Genomic DNA, 22,868 nt, shown 5'->3' on the forward strand with positions numbered 1-22,868 from the left:
TTTGGGTACCAAGGTGCCAAAACTCCTAGCAGTTCGGTCAAAATCGAAGTGCTTTCATAGGTAAGTATGTAGGTAGAGAAAACAGTTAATTAAATTGTTCTGGATTTACTTATTTGTTACATTTAGAATCTAATATTTTGATGTACTAGTTTTGTTCTTTTCTGGTTCTTTGAAGTGTATGTAGGTTTGATTCTGATTCTTATTGGATGGCAAATGTTGATTGTTTGGTCTTTTATTCTTAAACTCAGAATTTTTTTTTAATGATTTCAGTGTAGGGTTCAGCAAATAGTATCATATGTTCAGGCAGCAGTGTGCTGAAGGTGGCTCGTTCCAGCTTATAAGAGATGATTGGTAAATTTTAAGGAATTTTTCAAGCTAGTTGTTAAATATAGCCATTTTTTTTATTAAGATTATGATAGTTTACACCCTTGTGAAATTTCAGTTGTACATTATTGTTAGTCATGTTGTGGGTACACCACTTCACCCTTTGTGGCCTCCCCCCACCCCCCCTTTTTCCCTGGTAACCACCGATCAGTTCTCCTTGTCTATATGTTAACTTCCACCTATGAGTGGAGTCATACAGAGTTCATCTTTCTCTGTCTGGTAAATATAGCCATTATTAAAAATTGAAAATATCAATCTATCATTAAATAGATGATATTATAAACTAAACTGATAAATACTCAAAACTCATCACCTAATTATTTTACTGCATTTTACTATTATCAATGCTCTTGCAGTTATTTACATTTGTAGGTATCTGTGTGGTGGAAATACCGTATACTGTGAGCTACTGCATATCTCTTCCCAACTCTGTGCTCACTGACATCAAGTTGGCCATGGTGAGAATATTTACACCACAGAAATCAGCAAATGCTATAATGCAGGGTTTAATTTATTGTTTTGTTGATTGTTTAGACTTAAGAAAGTGATAGAGAAACCATTAATAATGCAGATTAAACTTAAAAGAGTGTCTGCAACTGTTACATTGTGAATAATACAAAAATTAAGAAAATATTTTTTCTGGTATTTGAAAATAATTATCTGGTTCAGCAAAGAAAGCATTCACATCAATGATGAATGCATAAAGTTCTGACATACATCTTCATTGTCTTATTTTTATCTTACTCTTAAATGTAAACAAATATCAACTAACATTCATGTCAGAACCTACAGTTGTCCAGCAATTATAACCATAGTTTGGCAACAGATTCAAGAGTTCAGCAAAAAGTCAACAAAAGTATTCTGTGAGAATCAATCAGCTTTATGGAACCCAAAATAATGAATTGTGTATTTTATTATAATTTGTAAATTGTGTGCTACGTATTCTTTATATCAGTAAAATTTATAATAAACAAGCATATATAGGTATATATGTGCATGTAATATATGTGTGTTTGTGTATACATATATATCTACACACGTGCATACTGTTTTTCTCAAGAGAGCTAGTTGCCAGCACTCTATCTACATAGGCCTTGATTTTGACATCATTTATGTAAAGGGAATATGTAAAGAGAAGACTTGGGTTTGAATATCAGCTTTGCTAATTGGTGAGGACAGGATCTGAATCGAGAGTATGCCCAGAACTCACGCTCTAAGACCCCATCTGGCCAGTGTCCTGCCTCTGTTCTGAGTGCCCTCAGTCTGCTGCATTTCACCGTGTGCTGTTGATGGATGAAGAGTGTCAAAAAAGTAAAAGACTATGGCAATGTTGTTCATGTTGTTGTCGCTGATCAATTAACCAAACACCACTTGTGACTTGTGTTATCTTTATTTTTATTACTTTATTGAAATGTTCCAAAGCACCACATGATAAATGCCTGGGAAATGTTACCTATTACATCTAAGCAATCATGAAGTGAGGACTTGGCAACTCCCTTAGAGATTCAAAACATATATTTCTCTCTAAGTTATTCTATAATATCCATTGGCCTATAGGGCAGCTCCCACAGTTGCAACTTATAAGTAATTCCTTCACTGTCTGAAAAGTCCCTGTGGCTCTTTGGACCACGGGCAGAGGAATAGGCAAGATCGGGAGCCAAGTAACAGAATTTCCCATTCAGTTTATAAGCTCCCTAAAGTCAAGGATACATCAGTCAGTGAATCAGCACCATGCGCCCAGCACTTTGCCCCGTGCCCAGCACATCTTAGACATTTAATGGGTGTGTATTTAATCAAAGAATATTTGCTAACCACTGAGGCTGGGTATGATTGTGAGCAGGTGTGTACTTCTGTTTTCCCATTTGTAAATCTGGGAGTATTATCTACACATGAATGGCCTCAATTCATTATAGGGATTTCCTCTGAGTGATTGAGGGGTGTTAAATAAATTTAGGCTTTGGGATATTGAATACACCTCTTATATCTAGATTTGAGCTTCCAGGTCTTGGGAGTTATCTTTAGGTAAACTCAGAAAGCAAGTTCATGATTAGGAAACTAATTGAAACACAAGAGCAGAATTTGGCCTTCAGAGTTTTAAAAAATTAACAATTGATCATTGAAAATGATATCCTGCTCTTTCCCAACTTATCTGCCATTTTACAATATTTTTCTCTTTCCATGTGAACAAGTAAATAAATAAGGTATTAAAGATCATTAAGTAGACCCCTGCCCTGTATCAAGGCACCCACAAAGTGACTCAGATTATATCCCATTTTACAGCTGAAGAAATTGGAGCTGAGCGATGTCATGTGATTTGCCCAGAATAACGTAGCAATCTGAGGTCTTACAATTCTTAGCCCTTATATTTTTTTATGCCACGACCATTAAAGTGTGCATTTGACTTTAAGGTAACTTTGGCTTCTTTCCCCCTCTCTCACATCTAGGATTGTGAATTGCCTTCTTGTCACCCTCCCCCAGCTGCCCCAGAGGCACGGAGAAGCATACACGGTGCACCAAGAACTCAGTGGCGATTTGGCTCTTGGACTCCAGTAAGAAATAGACCGAAAGAAGTAGAGAGGGTGGAAGGGAGGCAGATGTGCTCTGATAGGACTATAGAAAGTGGGTTACTGACCAGTGAGCAACCGTTTCAAATAACATTTCTACATTATTTTATTCTGCACCCAGTGCTCAGCCACTTGTGGAAAAGGTACCCGAATGAGATATGTCAGCTGCCGGGACGAGGACGGCTCTGTGGCTGACGAGAGCGCCTGTGCGACCCTGCCTCGACCCGTGGCAAAGGAGGAATGTTCTGTGACCCCCTGTGGGCAGTGGAAGGCTTTGGACTGGAGCCCTGTAAGCAAGTGAATTCTTTCAAATTGGGAGAGGATTGAGAGAACTGTAAGAGGGATGACTGGTGGTAGGTCCCTGAGGTCAATGGCTACTACTTTAGAGTTGGACTGAGTTTGTGACTTAAATTATTCTGCTCCATATATATGCAGCTGGTATGAATCTTAGCCAGATGTGCAAGAAATGAACATTTTTTTAAATGTGTAGATCAACTTACAGTCTGCTTATGCCCTCGTCCTCTGGGGTTGATTGGAAAACTCAGTCTTAATTGAGTCACACCAGAATGTAGTAGGCTCATGGAGTACCAAACATGGCAGGGGGAAGGGGATGAGTAAGGAGAGGGCCTCTTAGGTTGAATCTGGGTGCCTCCTGCATCCTGTGGTCCCTTGAAGTCCAGTGGCTCTTGGCTTCCTTGCCAAGAGTGAGAAGTGGGAATCCTCATCCAGTGCTGTGGACTGAGCGTTCTGTACACACCAAGCACCATCTCTGGGCTTCTATAAAAGTAGAAAAATCTTTGTCTTCAGGCTGCTCCTGCTTTCCATCTTGCAAAAACCCCAGAGTCCAAGAAATATAAAGCTTAGGATAGGTGAGGAAATGTCACAAGGAAAATGGAGATTAATATCTCAATAAATATCATAACACAGATATGAAATTTGAGAGGTGGATCCAAAGAGAGTTGTGTAAAAGTCCAGACCTTGAAATTTACTGGCTGCGTGACATTGAGCCATCTGGTTAAAGTCCTTAAGGCTCAGTTTCTTCTGCTCTTAAAAGAAGACCAAAAAGAATACCTACTTTATAAGGTTATTGTGAGGATTATACGTGTTAAGTGTTTGTTTAGCACAAAATAGTTGCTCAGAAAATGGTGGATAATCTTATTCTCATGCATAGAGTCTTCAAACATCCATCCATCCATCTATTTATCCATCATCCACCCATTCGTGTGTCAGATTTATGTGTCTATTCACCAGGTATTTCTAAAAGCTTACTGTAGAAAGAGCAGTGAACAACAAATAAGAAAGTCCTTGCCTTTATGAAGATTATTCCAGTGGAGATTCCAGTCAATGAACAAATAAAGAAATAGATATACAATATAGCAACAGATACTAATAAGTAATAGAAAAAATTCAAGCAGAATAATGGCATAGAGAAAGATGGGATGTGCCTTTAGAGAAGGTAGTCAGAAAAGGCCTGCACTGAGCAGGCCTTAAATGAAGGGGTTGGGGGTGGTGAGCCATAAGGATATCCATGTGGTACAGCGAAAGGCCCAGCAGGTGCAAAGACTCTGAGATAGGAGTGTTCTTGGCATGCTAAAGAAATATCCAGGGGCCGGCCCCATGGCCGAGTGATTAAGTTTGCATGCTTCGCTTTGGCAGCCCAGGGTTTCACTGGTTCGGATCCTGGACACGGACATGGCATCACTTGTTAGGCCATGTTGAGGTGGTGTCCCACATGCCACAACTAGAAGGACCCACAACTAAAATATACAACTGTGTACTGGGGGAATTTGGGGAGAAAAAGCAGAAAAAGAAAAAAAAGATTGGCAATAGTTGTTAGCTCAGGTGCCAATCTTTAAGAAAAAAAAAATATCCGTAAGGCCAGTGTGACTGGGGTGCAGTGAGTGACGAGTGATAGGGGATGAGTCAAAGACATAGCCACTGGCCACATCATAAAGAGTGAAGGTAAGGACTTTGGGCATTATCCAGAGTGAATTGGGAAGTCACTGGAAGGAATGACATGATCTGACTTTTTTCTTCAAGGGTTATATATGGATAACAGACTTGGTTGGGGGCATCAAGATTGTAAGCAGGAGCCCAGCTGAAAAGCCATTGCAATTGTCCTGGCCAGGGAAAGTGATGGCTTGGACTAGGGAGTTGATAGTGGAGATGATGAGAAGTGGCTGGACCAGGGGTGTATTTTGAATACTGAGCTGACAAGATTTCTTCATGAAATGGCTGTGGGTGGGAAGAAAAGGGAGGCAAGGATGACACCAAGGGTTTTGGCCTGAGCAACTGAGTGAGTGGTGGGCCATTTATGGAAAATGCACATTCATGAATTTATGACTGCCAAATGACTGACCCATTCTCTTTCTGAACGTTCAACGTAGTGCTCCGTGACGTGTGGGCAAGGTAGGGCGACTCGGCAAGTGGTATGTGTCAACTACAGTGACCATGTGATCGATCAGAGCGAGTGCGACCCAGATTATATCCCAGAAACCGACCAGGACTGTTCCATGTCTCCATGCCCTCAACGGATCCCAGACAGTGGCTTGGCTCAGCACCCTTTCCAAAACGAGGATTATCGCCCCAGGAGCGCTAACCCTAGCCGCACCCACGTGCTTGGTGGAAACCAGTGGAGGACTGGCCCCTGGGGAGCAGTGAGTATTCGCTGAGTCTTTCCCTAATTTGCCTTCTTGTCTTTCACTTCAGGCAGCATTTGTAGGGAAACAGACTAGAAATGCCTTTGGAGCATTTTTTTCTCATGAGGGATTGACACTGTACATTTTCATTTGTTTTGGGTGAACCGTAATGGGTTAATTGCAGTTCCTGAAAAGGTGTCACACGATGCTGTCTGCGTGCACCTCAAAGCTACCTTAACTTACCTCCTGGGTGTTGGAGGAGGTGTCACTTTGGGTAACATGATCAAGTGGCCTCCTGGAAGGTACTGTGAAGGCCATGATGATTGATCCTGGAGGCGGCAGAGCACTTCTTGCCTGGAGAGAAGTTAAAAGGGCAGAGGAACATTTCTGAAAGGGAGCTCTTAATGAAAGTCATTTTCCTTCTTGCTATTTTCCATATGAGTGCCATCTCAAAGTGGCACAGTTGCTGTGTAATTTGTAGTAGTAGATCTTTGTCCCAGATTGAGGGGAACCACTAGTCTAGGTGGAATCTGTGCCTAAGGGAGAAGTACCATGACCTAATGGTTATCAGCACAGGCTCTGAGGGCAGATGCCTCTGTTTGATCCAGGGACTGGCACTTCCAAATTGGGGGGTCTTTGGCATGCCCCCTCTCCTCTTTGAGCCTCAGTTTCCTCATCTGTAAAGCAAAGTTAACAATATTTCTGGCTTTCCTTTATCGTTGTAAGAATTAAATGCAATGATACAAATAAAGTGCTTTACACTCCGCCTACCGCAGAGTGAGAACTTAATGTCAACAATTATCCTTATTATTAGCATTGTCTTTCAAATTAGGAAGACCTTGAAAAAATATTTAATATTGAAAGGAAAAATATGCTTTGGAATTTTTTGATTTTTTTACTAAGTAATTTTCTGAAAACTAATTCTATTGTGGGATACTGGACACGTCTAGAGGAACTGCACGAGAGGTAAGGCAGCACAGGACCCTGGGTGGGTGTCGGGAGGTAGGCGTTTACTAATCACTCCGAGGTCTTCTTTTTAGTTGTTTACTATTAGTTTCCTTCTAGTACTGCCGATTGTGTTTAATTATTTCTGGACTAAAAAGCATTAGAAGGAAGCTGTCTGTTTCCCACCGTGGTTATGTTTCAGTCAATTAGATTTACTTTCCTGTGAATACTGATCAGCCACTAAGCATTTTCACCCACTGCAAGTGTTAGTTGTATGCAGAGCAGCTGCCAAGCTGCCCAGGACCTTCGCCGTCTCATTCTCCTCCCTTGCTTCCCACTTTAAGGCTTCCTTTGCCTGGGTTAGAAGATTCTGAGTCTGAGAAATTAAAGCGTGATCAAGAGATGTCAATTCTTGATTAAGTAAAGGGTGATCAACCAGGTGCGCCACGATTTTTCTGGTTGAAAAAATTCCAAACTCACACGTGTATTCTAATAATAGCGCCAGAACTTTCTTTAAAAAACTTTTAAGCTATTCTTGTTTAGGACTACCTTTGGAGATGATGCATTCTTTTAGGATTGAATGATTCTGCCCTTGGGCAGAGTTCCCAATTAGGGAGGATTAAGCAACCTTTTGCAGCAATGGGCAACACCATTCTTTTCCCCCATTGTGCCTGTTTTTTGTTTGGAGATTTTTTTTCTAAGTTAAGTGAGGCTGAAGCTAGACAATGTGATTTTTCAGGCCTGGCTCGATGTGCCTGATCTACTCCCAGGAGCCTGTGGGGTGTACGTGCGTCTTTGCATGGTGTAGTGCACAAACTGTACGTGGTCTTCCTGCCTCCCATGGCAGGAAAGGCAGCAAAGACTCATAAACACTAGAGAATGGGAATCTAAAGTTTGCAGAGGATTCTGGAATAATAACCTTGTTTTATAGTCGATTTCTGCGTAAAACTGAGCCCTGTCTGAGGTTTTCTGTGTATTATCAATTAGAGGTCTCTGGCTGCAAGCTTTCAAGTGAAAGCAAAACAAACAAAACTTGTTCATTTAGGAGAGACAGAGACCAGAGCATCTTCAGGGATCTAGCTCAGGAGTTGACAAGATTTTTCTGCAAAGGGCCAGATAATAAGTATTTTCAGCTATGTGGACCATACAGTCGCTGTTGCAACTAACCAGCTTTGCTGTTGTAGCAAAAAGGTAGGCATAGACAATACGTAAATGAGTGGACATGGCTGTGTTCCAATAAAGCTTTATTTATAAAAACAGGTGGCAGGCCAGATTTGGACCCCTGGCTGTGGTTGGACAACCCCTGACCTAAATGGGTCTAGATCTAAAGGATAATTTCTTTAAGGAGTTTCTGTCTTAAAGAATCCCTTTCAACTCTGAACCACCCTTGAATTACTCTGTTCAGTATTCAAATTCCCAGGAACGTCTGATTGGCCCAGCTTGTTCCACTTGTCCACTTCTTAACCAGGGAAGGGCAGAGTATCTTAATACTCTTAATAGACAGTCTATCTTAATGGACAGTCCCACCAAGATGGCATCCATTGGGGGCAGAATGGTCCCTTAAAGGAGAATTGGGCTGCCAGATGTAAGGAGAAGTATACTAGGCAGGTAAGAAAAACAGATGTCCATCAGCTCTTGCTTCTCTAAAAGCCCCATCCTCTCTTGTTTTGTCCAGTGTGGATGATAAGTGCAGGGTTTGTTCAAAGGAATGTTTACCTAGAAAAATATGTCATCTAAAGAGGACGGGAAAATTGTTAACAAAAGAAGTCCAGAGTGAACTTGTGCAACATAGGAATTATATTAAGAATCCTTGTTAATCAAAAAATGGCAAAGTTGGACCTGGAGAAAGATTATATACAACACTTCTCCTGTCTATGGGAATATAAAGACCCAAAAGGACTGTGGGTTCAGACATGTGCAGGGCAAGTTCAAGACTGTGCGGTTCAATTGCTTGACCCCAGCTAAGTGCTATCTCCATCTCTTTGGTGAGATTCTTAGTAGGAAGCGTCTGATTGGTCATTGGTCAGCCAGTGGATTACTTGACCTTGGATCAGATGTCCATCCTTGCTCCAGTCAGCCATTTTGAAGGGAGGGTAGCGTGTGGTTCATAGAGCTGTTGCTTCCAGAAACTTTAAGTGGACCAGGCAGTAAATCCTGTGACAGTACTATGGAAGCTAATAGGAACACAAGTTATGACACTGGACCCTCCCTCAAGGTGCTTACCATTTTATTGGGGCAATAACGCTCACCCATGACATAACAAAGGAATAATACAAGATTATATTATCAGGGGGACACACTCAAGGGCCAAATTATATATTTCAAATCTATTTACAATATGAAAGGTCATTCTTAACATTCTGGTCACCAAACAAAGCCAATAAAAATAATAGTTCTCTGTGGGTTTTTTTGTTATGTACTCAGCTGTTTAAAAGTAGAAAACAAATATTTTCACATTTAGAGTAAGTATACCAGAACCCTCAGAGAATAGAGGTAGAATTTTTGTAGATCAAAAATTACCTATTTTCTCAGAATTCACAAATCTATTTTTCTGCTCTCCATTTTAAAATTAAACCCAATATATTTTAAAATCACTCATAATTTGACAGGGAAATTGAACTGAGGTCCAATACAATAAGCAAAAATCTATGTTCACCTCTTTATATGAAAGAAGCTGACCAGCAAGAAGCAGTATTTGCTAGCACTTTGGAATAACGTTGGTTTGAGCTGGGGTTTGATAGAAAGCACCAATCAGCCATGAGAACCTGGAACTCAAAGCATTGTTGCAAATGCAGTTGGAGACTTCATAATTTGTGGGAATTGCATTGCTTTGAGGACTAGATGGGTATTTTACAGGCAAACTGATTTTACAAATTAAGGGTCAGAGTGAAGGATAGGAACAAACACATTGGGTTTCAAAAGATAAGGAGATTATGGAAAGAAAAAAGCACTCAAGATGTAGATAAATAAGAGAGCTAAAAGAAGCTTGTGTGGGAAATTAACTGAAATGCAAATATGATTCCATGGCAGCCGTGAGAGGGAGGAGTGAACTGAAAGAGCGCCTGAGGAGAGATTTCTGAATATGGAATTCAGTTACGTTCCCTGGGGAATAAAAATAAAGAAAGAAAACAAATCTTGCTGCCCTTAGTTACTAAAGTAGAGGCTATTGTCAAGGGAGAGAAGGGAACATGACCTGCGAGGAAATGATGTCTAAGTGACATTCCATGATGGTTTTCTTTGGGCAATTGAATGAGTTAATATGGAAGCTTAATTTCAACAACTGGCAATTCGTTAAACGTGTAATTTGAGCTCTCTGTTGAAAGGGAAGTCAAATGTTGGTTCTAAATAAGCACTTGGAGTTTTGAAAAGAAAAGAATTTCTCAATAGACTGTGGTGTCAGTGAACACCTGTGTACCTCTCAGAGATGCAGAGAGGATAAAGGAGGACAGTAAATAGGACCGCTTTGGAAATCACAAGACATTATCACTCATTGGGCATTTATTGAACACCTACTGAGGGCCTAAAGCATACAGAGAAGAAGCCGTGTTTCTGCCTTCCAGGTATTTATAAGACGTGTACATTAAACAACCCCAGGGAGGGGAAGTTCTCGAGATTGCTTTCTGTCCATTGTGGACGACTTGAGAATGGTTTCTGTCACATTTGTCTCTGACCTTTCAACCAGCTGCTTTTTGTGTCCCTAAAATGGAGATCAAGGTGAGGATTAACCTGTTGACTGATGTCTGATGTGTTCAGTGTTCCAGTACCTGTGCTGGTGGGTCCCAGCGGCGTGTGGTTGTGTGTCAGGATGAAAACGGATACACCGCAAACGACTGCGTGGAGAGAATAAAACCCGATGAGCAAAGAGCCTGCGAATCTGGCCCTTGTCCTCAATGGGCTTATGGCAGCTGGGGAGAGGTGAGGGGGAACTGCCCATTTGTATTTCCTTTGCAAAAAAACCACAGAGTGATTTTGCCACCAAACTGTGTCATTGTTTATAGTTTTTTTTAAGGAAGAAGAACTAACTCTAGTTAAAGCGTCTTGATTTGGGGTTAACTAGGAGAACTGTCTTAATTCTGGACCATTTTAAAAGTGCATTTATTACTAGTTAGAGACAGCTTGAATACATGCGAGAGGAAAATTAGGAAAGGATGCAGATAAATGCTAATTTAAAGTGTTTGTTAACCTCTCCTGCTTGAAAAATGGACACTTTAAAAAAAAATGGACACTTTTAAAGTGATTGAAGATATGTGTTAAATTAGTCCATGGAAATTTTGTCATCTTCAGTTCTGAGGTGTTTGTGAGGCACTCTTGTTCATGGCATAATGTCTCCCAATATTTCAAATCCCTGATGAAACCAGAATGCATAGGTGCTATTATTCCTATCAGAGGTGATGCATTTTAAACATGGAAGTGAATAATTAGCTGTATATTCTCAAATAATGAAATTCTTCAGCTGTTACCTTTTTTAAGAGTTGCCTGCTATGATCAATGAAGGGCAATAGAGTATTCGGACCAGAAAAAGCTGGGTACCATTCCCAGCCCCGGCTCTTATAAGCCTTGTGGCCTTGGCAAATAATGTAACTTTGCCAAACATCTATATATCCTCTTCTATAAATGGGGATTGTAATGGCCCCAACTTCATAGTATTTGTGACTATTGTATGCGATAGTGAATGTCAAATGCCTAGCACACAGCCTTCAATCAGTTAACTGCCATTATAAAAATTGTTGTCATTAGTATTAATATCATTAAGTTGGGTTTTGAGCCACAATTATGTGTAGCGCTTACATGTTTATTTTTATGTGTTTGATTAACCAAGAATATATCTCTCTACTCTTGAATGAACAGGGAGAGCACATATTTAAAGTTTGTTGAGTTGTTCTGTTTTGACTGTAAAATTTATAAAGTAAAACATGAAGATTAACATCTTGGAGACCCTGGTGCCAAGAGGGGGGCAAAGACAAATGAGAGATGGATGGGCACGTTAGTCCACGCTCCTGGCTAACAGAAATCACGTGTCCACGTTTCACAGTTTCATATACGTAACCTAGTCATCATAGGCAGTCATAATGGAGATTTTTGTTGACTTTCCTTGATAGTACGTCATTCTGGAGGGCTTTGCTGAAAGGCAGGAAGGGGGAGTCAGGCTTTGAGACTCATGTGTTATGGGTTTCCCAAAACTCATCACAAAGTTCTGTCCTGTGGGATTTGTGATTAAGCTTCTGTAATTGGATTGAAGCCAAGAGAGTACACGCATTCACTGGGATGCTTGCTGTCAGCACGGACCAGATCGTTCCAGATTCTGTGGGAGATCTGGCCTTGACACAGCAGGGAAACCGAATTTCAGTGTTCCTGGATGTGAGCACAGCAGTACTGTCCAAGAAATACAACTTGTTCCTGCCTGAGAAGTTTGGATCTAGCCAGGAGCCAGAACTTTATCCAACATTCCCACCACACTGTTTATTCATCCTAGGGGAAGGTCATAGTTATCCTAAGATTTGGAGATAGAATAAAATATTTTAACCTCATAAAGGTCTGTGAAGATTGGAGTCACAAAATAACCAAAGATTGGTGACAAATTCTTGGAAGCTGCCAGAAAATAAAACTGGCTAAGTCATTATTTCCTTTATTTGGTACTGGGTGTTTTTTGAATTTTTGGTTTTTTGTTTGATTTTTGGTTTTCTATCTGTCAAAGAAATGACTATAATCTTACCCTAGACACTTGCTGTTGAATTGACCTTGATCAAGTTAACTAACCTCTTTTAAGCTCAATTGCCCCCGCAGATAATTGTACTCTCCTCTTGCTCAGCTAATGTATATTGGAGCACTTAGTACGGATGAAGAAGAAGCACTCAATAAACGCTACCTACCATTAAGGTAGACGCTCCAGTCTGTTGTATAGGTTACCGTGGATAATTCAGCTTGGTTCTCTCTAGAGACTTACCTTGCCCGGCGCCATAATAGAATTTTTGGCTAAGAAATTTTTCTCATTGGAAAAGAAAATTTGCCATTGGCTGTTCAGATAAAATAACTACAGCTTTCCTTTCCATTTTTCCAGTGTACTAAGCTGTGTGGTGGAGGCTTGCGAACAAGACTGGTGGTCTGTCAGCGGTCCAATGGTGAACGGTTTCCAGATTTGAGCTGTGAAATTCTTGATAAGCCTCCAGACCGTGAGCAGTGTAACACACATGCTTGTCCACAAGACGCTGCCTGGAGTACTGGCCCATGGAGTTCGGTACGGCCCTAACTGTTTGTTTGTTAACCAAACTATCTAACTAGCATACGCAGTTCCAAGATATTCTGGGGCACTCCTCTGCAACAGATAATTGTCATGTTCATGAGGGCATCCCTGAAACTGTGCTATAAATAGTCAATTATTTTCTTTATATTGGCATACAACAGAATTAATTTTTTATGATAGTACCAAAGTGACTTCACAGAATACGTGTACCTCATACAGGCCTGGTGCCAATGCCAAGAAGTAGCTTCCTTTCCTAGAAGAACTAAACTATATATATTTGTGGGTTTTTTTAGACTAGATAACTTCATGTAGTTATTAAGCTCAGAGTTATTTAAGCAGACAACTCAGTAGCAGACATTCTTTCCTTTTCTAAGCTGTGGTAGTTTTGACTTTTTTGGGAAGACACCTGCTTATTGAGGCCAAAACAATTTTTTCTTCAGTGGCTATAATTTGCCTCTGTGTGACTCGGGTACAACTCTCAACATAATCACCACAAAGACTGTGCCCACAAAATTGACTGAAATCATTTGGAAAATGCAAAAGACCAACAGTAGACTCATTGACCTGGTACCTTTCAAGGTGTCTGAAGTGTTCTCTCTCTTCCACCAAGACACGAAGCCTATTTGAGACCATTTTTTGCTTTGGTCATAGGCTTCCTTTGCTATCTGCTTAGCTGACATTGTCAGACAGGTTTGCCACTGTAAATACTATGCAAACTTCTGGGGCAGCTCTTGCAAACGGAAGGATCGGCTATGTCAAAACAATACTTTGGCAAAGTTGTGCCATAAGCTGTGGAACCATTAGGGCTGTTTCATGTAAATAGAGTAAATGTTCTTGTAAATACATTAATTGCACTGAAGCTGAATTTAATATTATATTAAGTCATATCCAGAAGCCTTTTTTATTCCATATGGTTCTGAGGAAAAGTCTTAACCATTCCTGAAGCCAGCTAAAGAGCAGATTAACTGAAGTGAATCTGGTAATGACTAATACCTAATGACGCTTCCAAGAGCCAAGGGTTTCAGTGTCTGAGACTGTGTGTGCAGGTAGAACACTAGCTGTGTACCCACTGTACTTAGTGTATTGAGTAGAAATCTGGAAGAATTTAGAGTATCATCTCAAATTTACTATTTAGCTGGGCTGTAAGGATTTTATGCAAGAACTTAAGAAACGTCACTCTGAGTCAGATGTTTAGTTTACCCGGAGCATTTTATCTGCAATCCTGGCACCCTTCCAAATGAACATTTTGAGAAAGTTCAGAAATAACCTTAGAATGTCAGGAACATCCTCTGACGTCCTCAACTTCCGTAAGTCACCTATTAACATATTATTTTTCATGAAATTTTCCCTCTTGAGCCCATTAAGCTTTTACCCCATTTGCTCAGCCAACAGCAACACCACACCAGAGTTATGTTCCAAAAAGTCTACTAGCTCTCTAAGAAGTTGTGTTTCTTTAATTTTGACCAAAAAACATCTCCTAACCCTCAGAAGGAGTGTATGGGTGTATATATAATATAATAATATAATTTATATTGTATATATTGTTATATACTATATATAGCATTATACTACCATACCATAATGGTGTACATAGTAGTATGCTATACTACTATATATACTATCTATATAATACTATATATAATATATACATTAGTTTCCACAGCATTCTCTTCCTTGAACACTTTCTATATATAACTCAGATTTTTTTTTACACAGGATCACCACCATCCCTCATAGATATTTTAAGAGCTTAAATGCTTAAATTCTGAAATATGATCTGCTAATTAATCTAACTAAAGACTGTAAAGTTTTTTTTATTGTAGTAGTTCTTTTTGGGGCTGCACACAGTTTTCTAAAACACGCACAGAGAAAAAGAGAGAGATTCTGATGCTCTGTTATGCACAGAAGCGAATGCATGGATTTTAAAAATATTTTTGCTGCCTATATGATTTTAATGCTTCCTTTGCAAAGTGATCATTATTCTAATATATATTTAAATGCCTCTGCAGTCTGGGAGCAAGGGCACCTCTGCAAGGCTTTTAATTGTGATTTTTAAAAAATTAAAAGCATTTTATTTAAATAGATACGTTTGTAATATATTACTTAAATACACGTGTCTGAGGGCAGTCTTTCAGATTCTTACTGTAGGATTTTGATTTTACCTTTAGGTTTATTTGTGTGGATGCTGTGGTACAATTTCTTAGTAATTCTAAATTTAAGCATACCTCAGTGAATTGTCTTAATAGCCATAAAGCCACTTCTATGGTGCTTCATCATTGTAACTGACAGTGAAATTAACAACAAAAGGTATATTTGAGGTGCTAACATGTTGCTTTCAACGGAAAGCAAACTAGATCTCTTAGAAACCAAGGGTAGCAATGAGTCCTTGAGCTGCTTGCTTTCTCTCCCCAGTACTCCCCCGCTGGAGATCTTGGGGAAAAGCACTGCTGCTGTGTGAGTAGGCTTCTTCCAAGGTCAAATGGAGATAGCCTAGTTCAACAATTGTTACTAAGGAGCAATGTTTAGGAAACAAACTCCAAATCGCTGTTAGCATGGCTTCTAGAGTCTCTAAAATGAAGCTTCTGTAAACGTGGGGTTCAAGTACCCATCTTAGACCCTTAGTTCTGGCACAAGTCATTGCAGATTTACAATCATGATTGTGAAAAACGTCCTCCAAAAATTCAGCCTTAGTGTCCTCTTATTAATGTGTCCTTGCACTCTTACTTGGCAATGTTTTGTTTTTGAAATAAGGTCTGACACTGACATGCCTTTCAGTTGGCTCCTGCGGCCAGTCCCAGGAGCAGACTGAGTAGTGAATGCATGCGTCCCATGACTCGAGGGATAAATTTGAAAGAGAGCTCTTTACTGTCAAACCACAGCAGAAAGTAGGTTAAAAATCCACAGCATTCCAGAGTAGGCTGATTCATTGGGATAAAGTAAAAAAGGTTGCTAGGTGATGTCACCTAACCATGACGGTCCTGTAGCATTCCTTTTTGCATTGTCCCATGTGTCTGCTTGCTGATCATCTTGGCGCCTATGGTTCTCCTTAGGAGAAATTGCTTGTTTGGGTTTTTCATGACAAACCTAAAAGTGTTCTCTGAGCCTTGCTTTAGGTGCTTTGGAATAATGCTTGTCGACCTGAATAATGAGAATTTATGAGCTCACGAAGGAACTGTGCTTTTATTTCTGCCTGGCCAACTTATGAATTTGTGTCTACCTCATTTTCATACTAAAGTTTGCAGCTTCTGTAGGTAGGAAGAGAAAATGTCTGACATCAGTATTTTATCACCTCACCGCATCTATCTCTAGCAAAAATGAAGATTGTAAATATCGTTACCATATTTTCTGAATACAGTTTTAAGCAGCCAAGCCTAGTATTATCTGAATATTTTGAGCAGTACAGATTTCTATGTGTTTATATAATAAAGCATATTTATTTTTTCCATGTTATTTAATTTTATATACAATGTTTAAAATTTAGTGTTTATCAGCAGACTGTAAAGGCAAATAGGCAATGTGAATTAGAAATGCATGTATGTTTCTTTTGCTTCTAAAAGGATGCATTTTAATTTTGTAAATCCCCTCCAACCTGTACCATCCCTCTCCCAAATCCGAGTAGCCAACTGGCAAGCTTTCTGTAATTAGATAGTTTAAAATGTGTATTTTAAAGGGATAACTTTAAAAAATATTTCAGAATTGGAAATGATGCTTAGTGATATAAACAAAAATATGAGGCTTAACATTTTGTTGGGTTTTTTTCTTTTGTAATCCTGTTGTCTTGATTCATTGAGTCTCAACTATGAAATATGAATGCTCCATTTATTGAATTTGTAGGTAATGATAAAACATAGCCAGAAGACAAAATAAGTGATTAGAAGAAATGGTTCTGAACATAGGATCTAGGTACGGGAGAAAGCTAACCTAATGTGCATAAATTTGACCACACCTCATTCTTTGTGTTCAGATAGCTGTAAAAGACAACATTGGTCAATTTTGTTATTTGTTCACCTGCAATACATTTCAGAAAGCATTTCTTATTAAAGAAAATATTGTACCAATAAACTTGGAAGTTTTAAGAGAGTCTGCACTTTTCAAAAAATTATAAATCATAAAGGTGACTCCAGATGCCTATTGGCTCCACATTCCCCTACTGAGACTCCATTTTGCGCGGTAGTTTATTATGGTAATTGAGGATGAAAGCACCGAAATAAGGGAGTCTGTATATGAGTTTGAGATTTTTTTATAAGGTGCTAAATAAGATAACTTCTCCAATGCAGATGATGATAGCAAACTTGTACTGACTATTTACTGTGTACCAAGCCACATTAAGCAAATACACATCACATTTAGTTCCCACGTTACCCTATGAAGGAGGTTTTTATGAATCCATTTGACTATGTGATAATCTACTTTAGTGATAAGACTTGAATGTCAGTATACTGACTATATTAAACCTGCTTATTTTGGTAGAAAAAAACTGCCCATGATCGAATGAATTTTTTAAACTTCTGTTTATAGTCAATAAAGGATATGCCTCAAACTCCATCTAACCTTATATAGCTAATGTTGACATTGCCCGTTTGACTCCAACAACAGAAAATCCGGATTTATTACTATTATTGGTAAATTCCTGTAATTACTGTTATTGGTAAATTCCTGTAATCCAGCAATTATGAACACTTCAAGCCAGTAGTTATATTTAGGGAATGGCAAAACATCTCTCACTTTCGTTTTATAGATATCATATTAGCCAGATTAGGAGGATGATATAAAGATTTGACCATAAGGAATATCACATTAAATGCATATGCATTTTTAATGAATATGACATTTTTTTACTAACGAAGACAAATCTTAAACGTTCTGCTAGTGCCTTTTAAAAAAGAAATAAGAAACACATTGTTTGGATGTATCAATATGGAATATAAAAAATAAGATAGCTTTTATTTTGTTTTTTATTTTTATTTTTTTAAGATTTTATTTTTCCTTTTTCTCTCCAAAGCCTCCCAGTACATAGTTGTGTATTTTTAGTTGTGAGTCCATTCTAGTTGTGGCATGTGGGACGCCGCCTCAGCATGGCTTGATGAGGGGTGCCATGTCCGCACCCAGGATTCGAACCGGTGAAACCCTGGGCTGCCGGAGCGGAGTGCACAGACTTAACTGCTCAGCCACGGGGTCAGGCCCCATGGAGTATAAACAATAAGATAGCTTTTAATTGAAACATTATGACAAAGTTTACCTGTATTCAGTGTAGACTAAGTCTCTATAAACCACTCATCTCAAATATGTTCAAAATAAGCAAAACACTGGCCTGCATCTATTTCACTGGAGATAAACTGTAACTGGCCTTTTTTTTTCAGTATTTACTGTGTTCGTATGCCTATCAGAAACTCTGTTCCTGCCTTCTAAGAGCTGATATTTCGTGATGGCTTGACGGATTTCTGTTTTTACAATTTTAAAAAGTCCAAAGGTGGTGGGAGCCGGGGTAGGAGGGTTATTAGACCCTGAGGAGGAGTGTAGGGCCTCTGGCTGACTCATGTCAGTGAGTTGTTCTTCCGGAATGGAAAGGAATGGGAACTTTGGAATGTGGAGTGGGAGGCAGAGGTTGAGTCCGAGTCTAATTGGTTGGGAGCAAATCCTGATTAGTAAAGGCAGTTGAGGAAGATTTATTTTATAGGGAGGAAGTAAAAAAAATTGGGATCATTTCTTTAAAAAAAGTCATTAATTTTTCAGCAAATACTTTTTATGTGCCTACTCTGGACCAGGCACTGTTCTAGGTGCTAAGGATACAGCAATGAACAAGTCGGAGCTGTTCACTCTGGTGGAGAAAGGGAAAATTTGGTATTAAATAAAAACGAACTACACACATAATTAAAGAACTGACACTTTTTTTTTTCCCTGGAAGCCTCACTACAGCTTCACTACAACCTCACTACAAGGTTATGCCTTGACCAACGCAGTCCAATAACTTTCCACAATGATAGAAATGTTCTCAGGGCCAGCCTGGTGGCATAGTGGTTCACGTGCTCCACTTTGGTGGCCTGGGGTTCATGGGTTGGGATCCCAGGCATGGACCTACACATCACTCATCAAGCCATGCTGTGGCAGTATCCCACATACAAAAAAAAAAGAGTAAGATTGGCACAGATGCTAGCTCAGTGACAATCTTCCTCAAGCAAAAAGAGGAAGATTGGTAACAGATGTTAACTCAGGCCCAATCTTCCTCACCAAAAAAAATTTTTTAAATGTTCTCTATCTTTGCTTTCCAATATGGAAGCCACTAGCCACATGTGGTTATTATTGAGTATTTGAAATGTGGCTAAGTGCAACAGAGATAGCACATTTAAAATTGTATTTAATTTTAATTACTCTAAACAGCCACCTGTGGCTGGGGGCTACCATATTGGAAGGGGCAACCTCAGGCAACAGTACATCTTTAGCAGTTAATACTCAACTAGCCAAGAAATCAATAAACTTAAAAAAATAAGCTGGGGAGAAAAATCCTATGTTAGCATGTAAGGATTCCCTATGTATGATGCCCTTGCATCCAACATGTACCACTCTCTTGTCCTCCTCCTGTTTCATGCCTTTGTTTTGGAACACTTCAATGGGTGTTCCCTGACAGCTGGGCATTAGGAAAAACAGGACAGTGAAAGAGAGGTTATCAGAACCAGCTGTCTTGAGAGTAGTAACTCCAGGGGCTCAGTGTAAAAGCAGCTGTTGAAACAAACTCTCCTCTTGTGCATCTCAGAGTTCAAGTTCATCGTGGCAGTAAGTTCAGTTAAGGAGAAAGAATGTTTATGTGTGCAGTGGGCTGAAAGGGCGAGGCTTAATTGATGCTTTTTAGGAGAAGGCAAAAATGGAAAACACCAGGTAGCCACCTAGTAGAAGCTTGGATTCCAAGAGCTAATTCTCTCTTTGAAGGAAAAGTTTCAGGAAGGCAGCTTTTCCCATTCACTGAGCCCTGTAGGTGAAGGGTGAGAAGATTAGCTTTGCGGGGCTGTTTCAAAGACACATCAGAAGAATCAGAGTTGAGGCAATGTCTCCTCCATCACTAATTTTCATCATTTAACTTCTCCAAACTTAGCTTCCGCAGTGTTAAGAAAGCCCTTGTGGAGATTCATTCACCCACCCTATACTGACGTCCCCCAGAAATTAAAATTTATGCAACAACTTTGCCTGCAAATTGACTGATGATGTCATCAATTCTCTTTTCCAGTGGCCAAATTAAAATTTTCTTTTTTTCCTTTAGGGAGACACCCTGAATTAAGCTATAATTAAGCTATTTAGGTGGTCTGTTTTTTAGAAGCTCTTATTAATGTATTTTCCCTTTCTCAGGTTGTCATGCACTAAGATGGAAAATAATTCAAATAATTCTCCCTAAGTCACTTTCCTCTGAAATATTTCAGAAAGTGGATGAATTGATAGCTTTAGTTATGCACAAAAGAGCTGTTTTCCCCTGACTGACTTTTGCACAATGTATTTCCCTCCATAATTATAGGGAGGATTTTGATTTTTTATTATAACAATCACATTTTGGAGCATTTACTTTTTGCTAGGAATTATGCAAAGCAGTTCACCCACATTATGTAATTTAATGCCTTCTACTTGATGAAGTTAGCGCTATCAGAGAAGTTCACCAGTTAGTTCTAGGTCACACTGCTGGGAAGTGGCTGAATCAGGATTTGAACCCAGGACTGTCGGACTTTTAAGCCCCTGATTTGAACCAAGATGGAATCCCCTCTTTTTACTGTTTAGTTGGTGAAGTGGTGAAATGCAACCTCTGCAGAAAGAGGATGTCTACTATTTAAGATTTTCTGTTCTTCTAGATTGTAACTACTTGAAACATTCTGGAATTATTGAGCCGTTTACAAATTTTGCTCAGAGCTCTAAAGGGATGAGTATAAGAAAATTGTTTCTCTTAAAATTAAACCAAATAAAGAGCAAGATTTGGGCCTTTTAGAATATTTTGAGAAAAAAAGCTTCTAGTATTTATTAAGTACACATTGAGCGATATTTCTGACATTTTATTATACAAAGAGAAATGGAATAATGAGGTAATAAATTGAAGTGTTTGTTCAGTAGATCTATGGATAATCAGGACAATAGATCAGATTTCGTTTAAGTCAGGGGATTTGTTGGTGATGATAAGGTTTGCTGAAGAATGTAATTTGCTTTGCACTACAAGTGAATGAAATTAAAATTTATTAAAAAGTGATCTCACACTAATAACACTCTGGTTGAAATAAAACACAGTAAATGCTCTGAGATATCTTCCAAACTATTTCTTGAGCTAAAACTCAGCTACAAGAGTTGAACTCTTCTTTTGGCAATGCTAGGTCTGATTCATTCCTGTTGGTAGGACAGTCAACCACTTTGAGATCTGTCCTTGCATTCTCTTCCTTTCTTTACGGCTCATTCTCCCAACTACTGGTGTATTCCTCTGTCCACATGGCAGGTGAATGATAAGACCTGGTTATGGTTTGGGAGCTGTGTAAGATAAAGGGAGGCAAAATATAATGGAAAAAACAGTGGGTTTGCTTCCTTTTTCTTAGCTAGGACAAAGAAAGAAATGTAGACATAGCCACCAGGTTTCAAGTGAAAAATCTGTTAACCAAATCATTTATTTAATTGCCCCAAACCTTCATTTCCTTTGGGCTGAAGAGTCCCACTGTTCAAGCTTGGTGCCTTACTCAAAGTAGGCATATCGTAAACAATATTGAAATGAATAAATGAATGAATGGATGAGTGAGCCCAGTGACTCCGGAGCTGAAATCCTTATTGCATTGGCCTAGAAATATGGAAATAAAGAGCTAGCTTGTAGGAAGGAATTGTTAAAAAGAAACACATAGCTTTGGATGGTGGAAGAGTATCAAGAGTGATTTCCTGACTGGCAGAGTTGTGTGGTATTTACACAGGACAGTGTCCTTAACTTGGGGAAACTAGAGTTTGGAGATGATGGGACCTTATGTCTCAAATTGTTCTGGAAAAGACTAACTAGTAATGGCATATATGTGTATATATACATAGGGAGGGAGGGAAGGAGCAGCAACTGTGGTGAAATGTTGGCACTTGGGGAATCTGAATAAGGGGATGAGGGGGTTCTTTGTCATGTTCTTGCAATTTTTCCTTAAGTTTGAAATTTTCAAAATAAGTTATTTTTTTAATTTATTAAAGAAACATAAATATGTTCAGAGTGTGTGTTTTATTTCACAAGGAAGCAAAGAGTAGGTCTGGATTTATTTCAGGACTTAAAAAAATTCTGACACATTTTAGGAAGCTGTTTTTAATCTTAGATTTGCACTATAACATAATACATTTGGGTGCTGTAGCCAGAGCTTGGCATAAACAGAATCTTTCCTAGTTTTGCATTGGCTTTTTTCCCATGATTTCCTCTTCTCCCCATCTGCTTCTCCCTTCCTTCCTCCACCCCCTCCCACCCATGCCGCTAAAATGAAAGGCTTCTGGGAATACTGGGGGGTTTTGCTCCCCTTTTCCCAGAGAAATCCAGGCTTTCATTGCAAGTCTTGCCAGTAAATTCCAGTAAATATTTGGCTATATGCAGACTCCCCTTTTTATCCACCGCTCTCCAGTCAAAGCCCAGGTTCCTTTGAAAACTAAAGAGTTTTTTCAAAAATGTGTGCTATTTGTTTTCCTTGCGCTTAATAAAAAGCCCTCACCCAGCCAACTCACCTATTCATGCATTGCAGCTTGCCCTTTCTTAATGAAATCATTATTTCCTTGTTGCTTATCTCTTAATCAGATGTGAAATATCCGGGAACCCCTTAGCCGTGGTGGGACATGGACACAATGTCAGGGAGGAAGTGCTGTCCAGAAGAGCGTGTTTGTTTATTGTAATTGAGACCTTCATTGCTGTGCCTAGGAACTGGTTGCACGTTGCACATGTCATGTTCTCTATAGACCAGGGCTTCCCGACCCTTAGCCTGAGATCTTGACCTTGTTGGATTGACATTCAGCAGGCCCTTTACCAGTCCCATCCACAAAGAAGCTCTGAGTGTCTGCCCCGCATCAAGTCAATTAATATCAATTCCGTTCTGAGAACCTGTTGAAAGACTTTCTAAAACCTTGGGATAA

At 39.4% G+C, this 22,868-nt stretch overlaps 1 protein-coding gene and 1 long non-coding RNA gene across 5 annotated transcripts in view; one reads left to right on the plus strand and one right to left on the minus strand.

The window, feature by feature from the left end:
* The window catches only part of ADAMTS9 (ADAM metallopeptidase with thrombospondin type 1 motif 9), a 165,140-nt gene that overhangs the window by 83,221 nt on the left and 59,051 nt on the right, over positions 1-22,868 (plus strand). For all 4 annotated transcript variants that reach the window (XM_014859294.3, XM_070493017.1, XM_070493019.1 and 1 more), the window contains 5 exons: positions 2,829-2,933; positions 3,070-3,237; positions 5,336-5,605; positions 10,286-10,447; positions 12,591-12,767. In XM_014859294.3, the coding sequence (XP_014714780.3) occupies positions 2,829-2,933; positions 3,070-3,237; positions 5,336-5,605; positions 10,286-10,447; positions 12,591-12,767 (882 nt within the window). The remainder of the gene's footprint in view (positions 1-2,828; positions 2,934-3,069; positions 3,238-5,335; positions 5,606-10,285; positions 10,448-12,590; positions 12,768-22,868) is intronic.
* LOC139041400 (uncharacterized) overlaps positions 3,237-22,868 on the minus strand; it is a 41,094-nt gene continuing 21,462 nt past the window's right edge. The window contains exons 2-3 of the long non-coding RNA XR_011496476.1: positions 5,831-5,941; positions 3,237-3,725 (exon numbers count right to left, since the gene is read on the minus strand). This is a non-coding gene — a long non-coding RNA (uncharacterized lncRNA). The remainder of the gene's footprint in view (positions 3,726-5,830; positions 5,942-22,868) is intronic.

This window comes from Equus asinus, chromosome 21 (assembly GCF_041296235.1).
Source record: "Equus asinus isolate D_3611 breed Donkey chromosome 21, EquAss-T2T_v2, whole genome shotgun sequence".
In the NCBI taxonomy this organism is placed as follows: domain Eukaryota; kingdom Metazoa; phylum Chordata; class Mammalia; order Perissodactyla; family Equidae; genus Equus; species Equus asinus.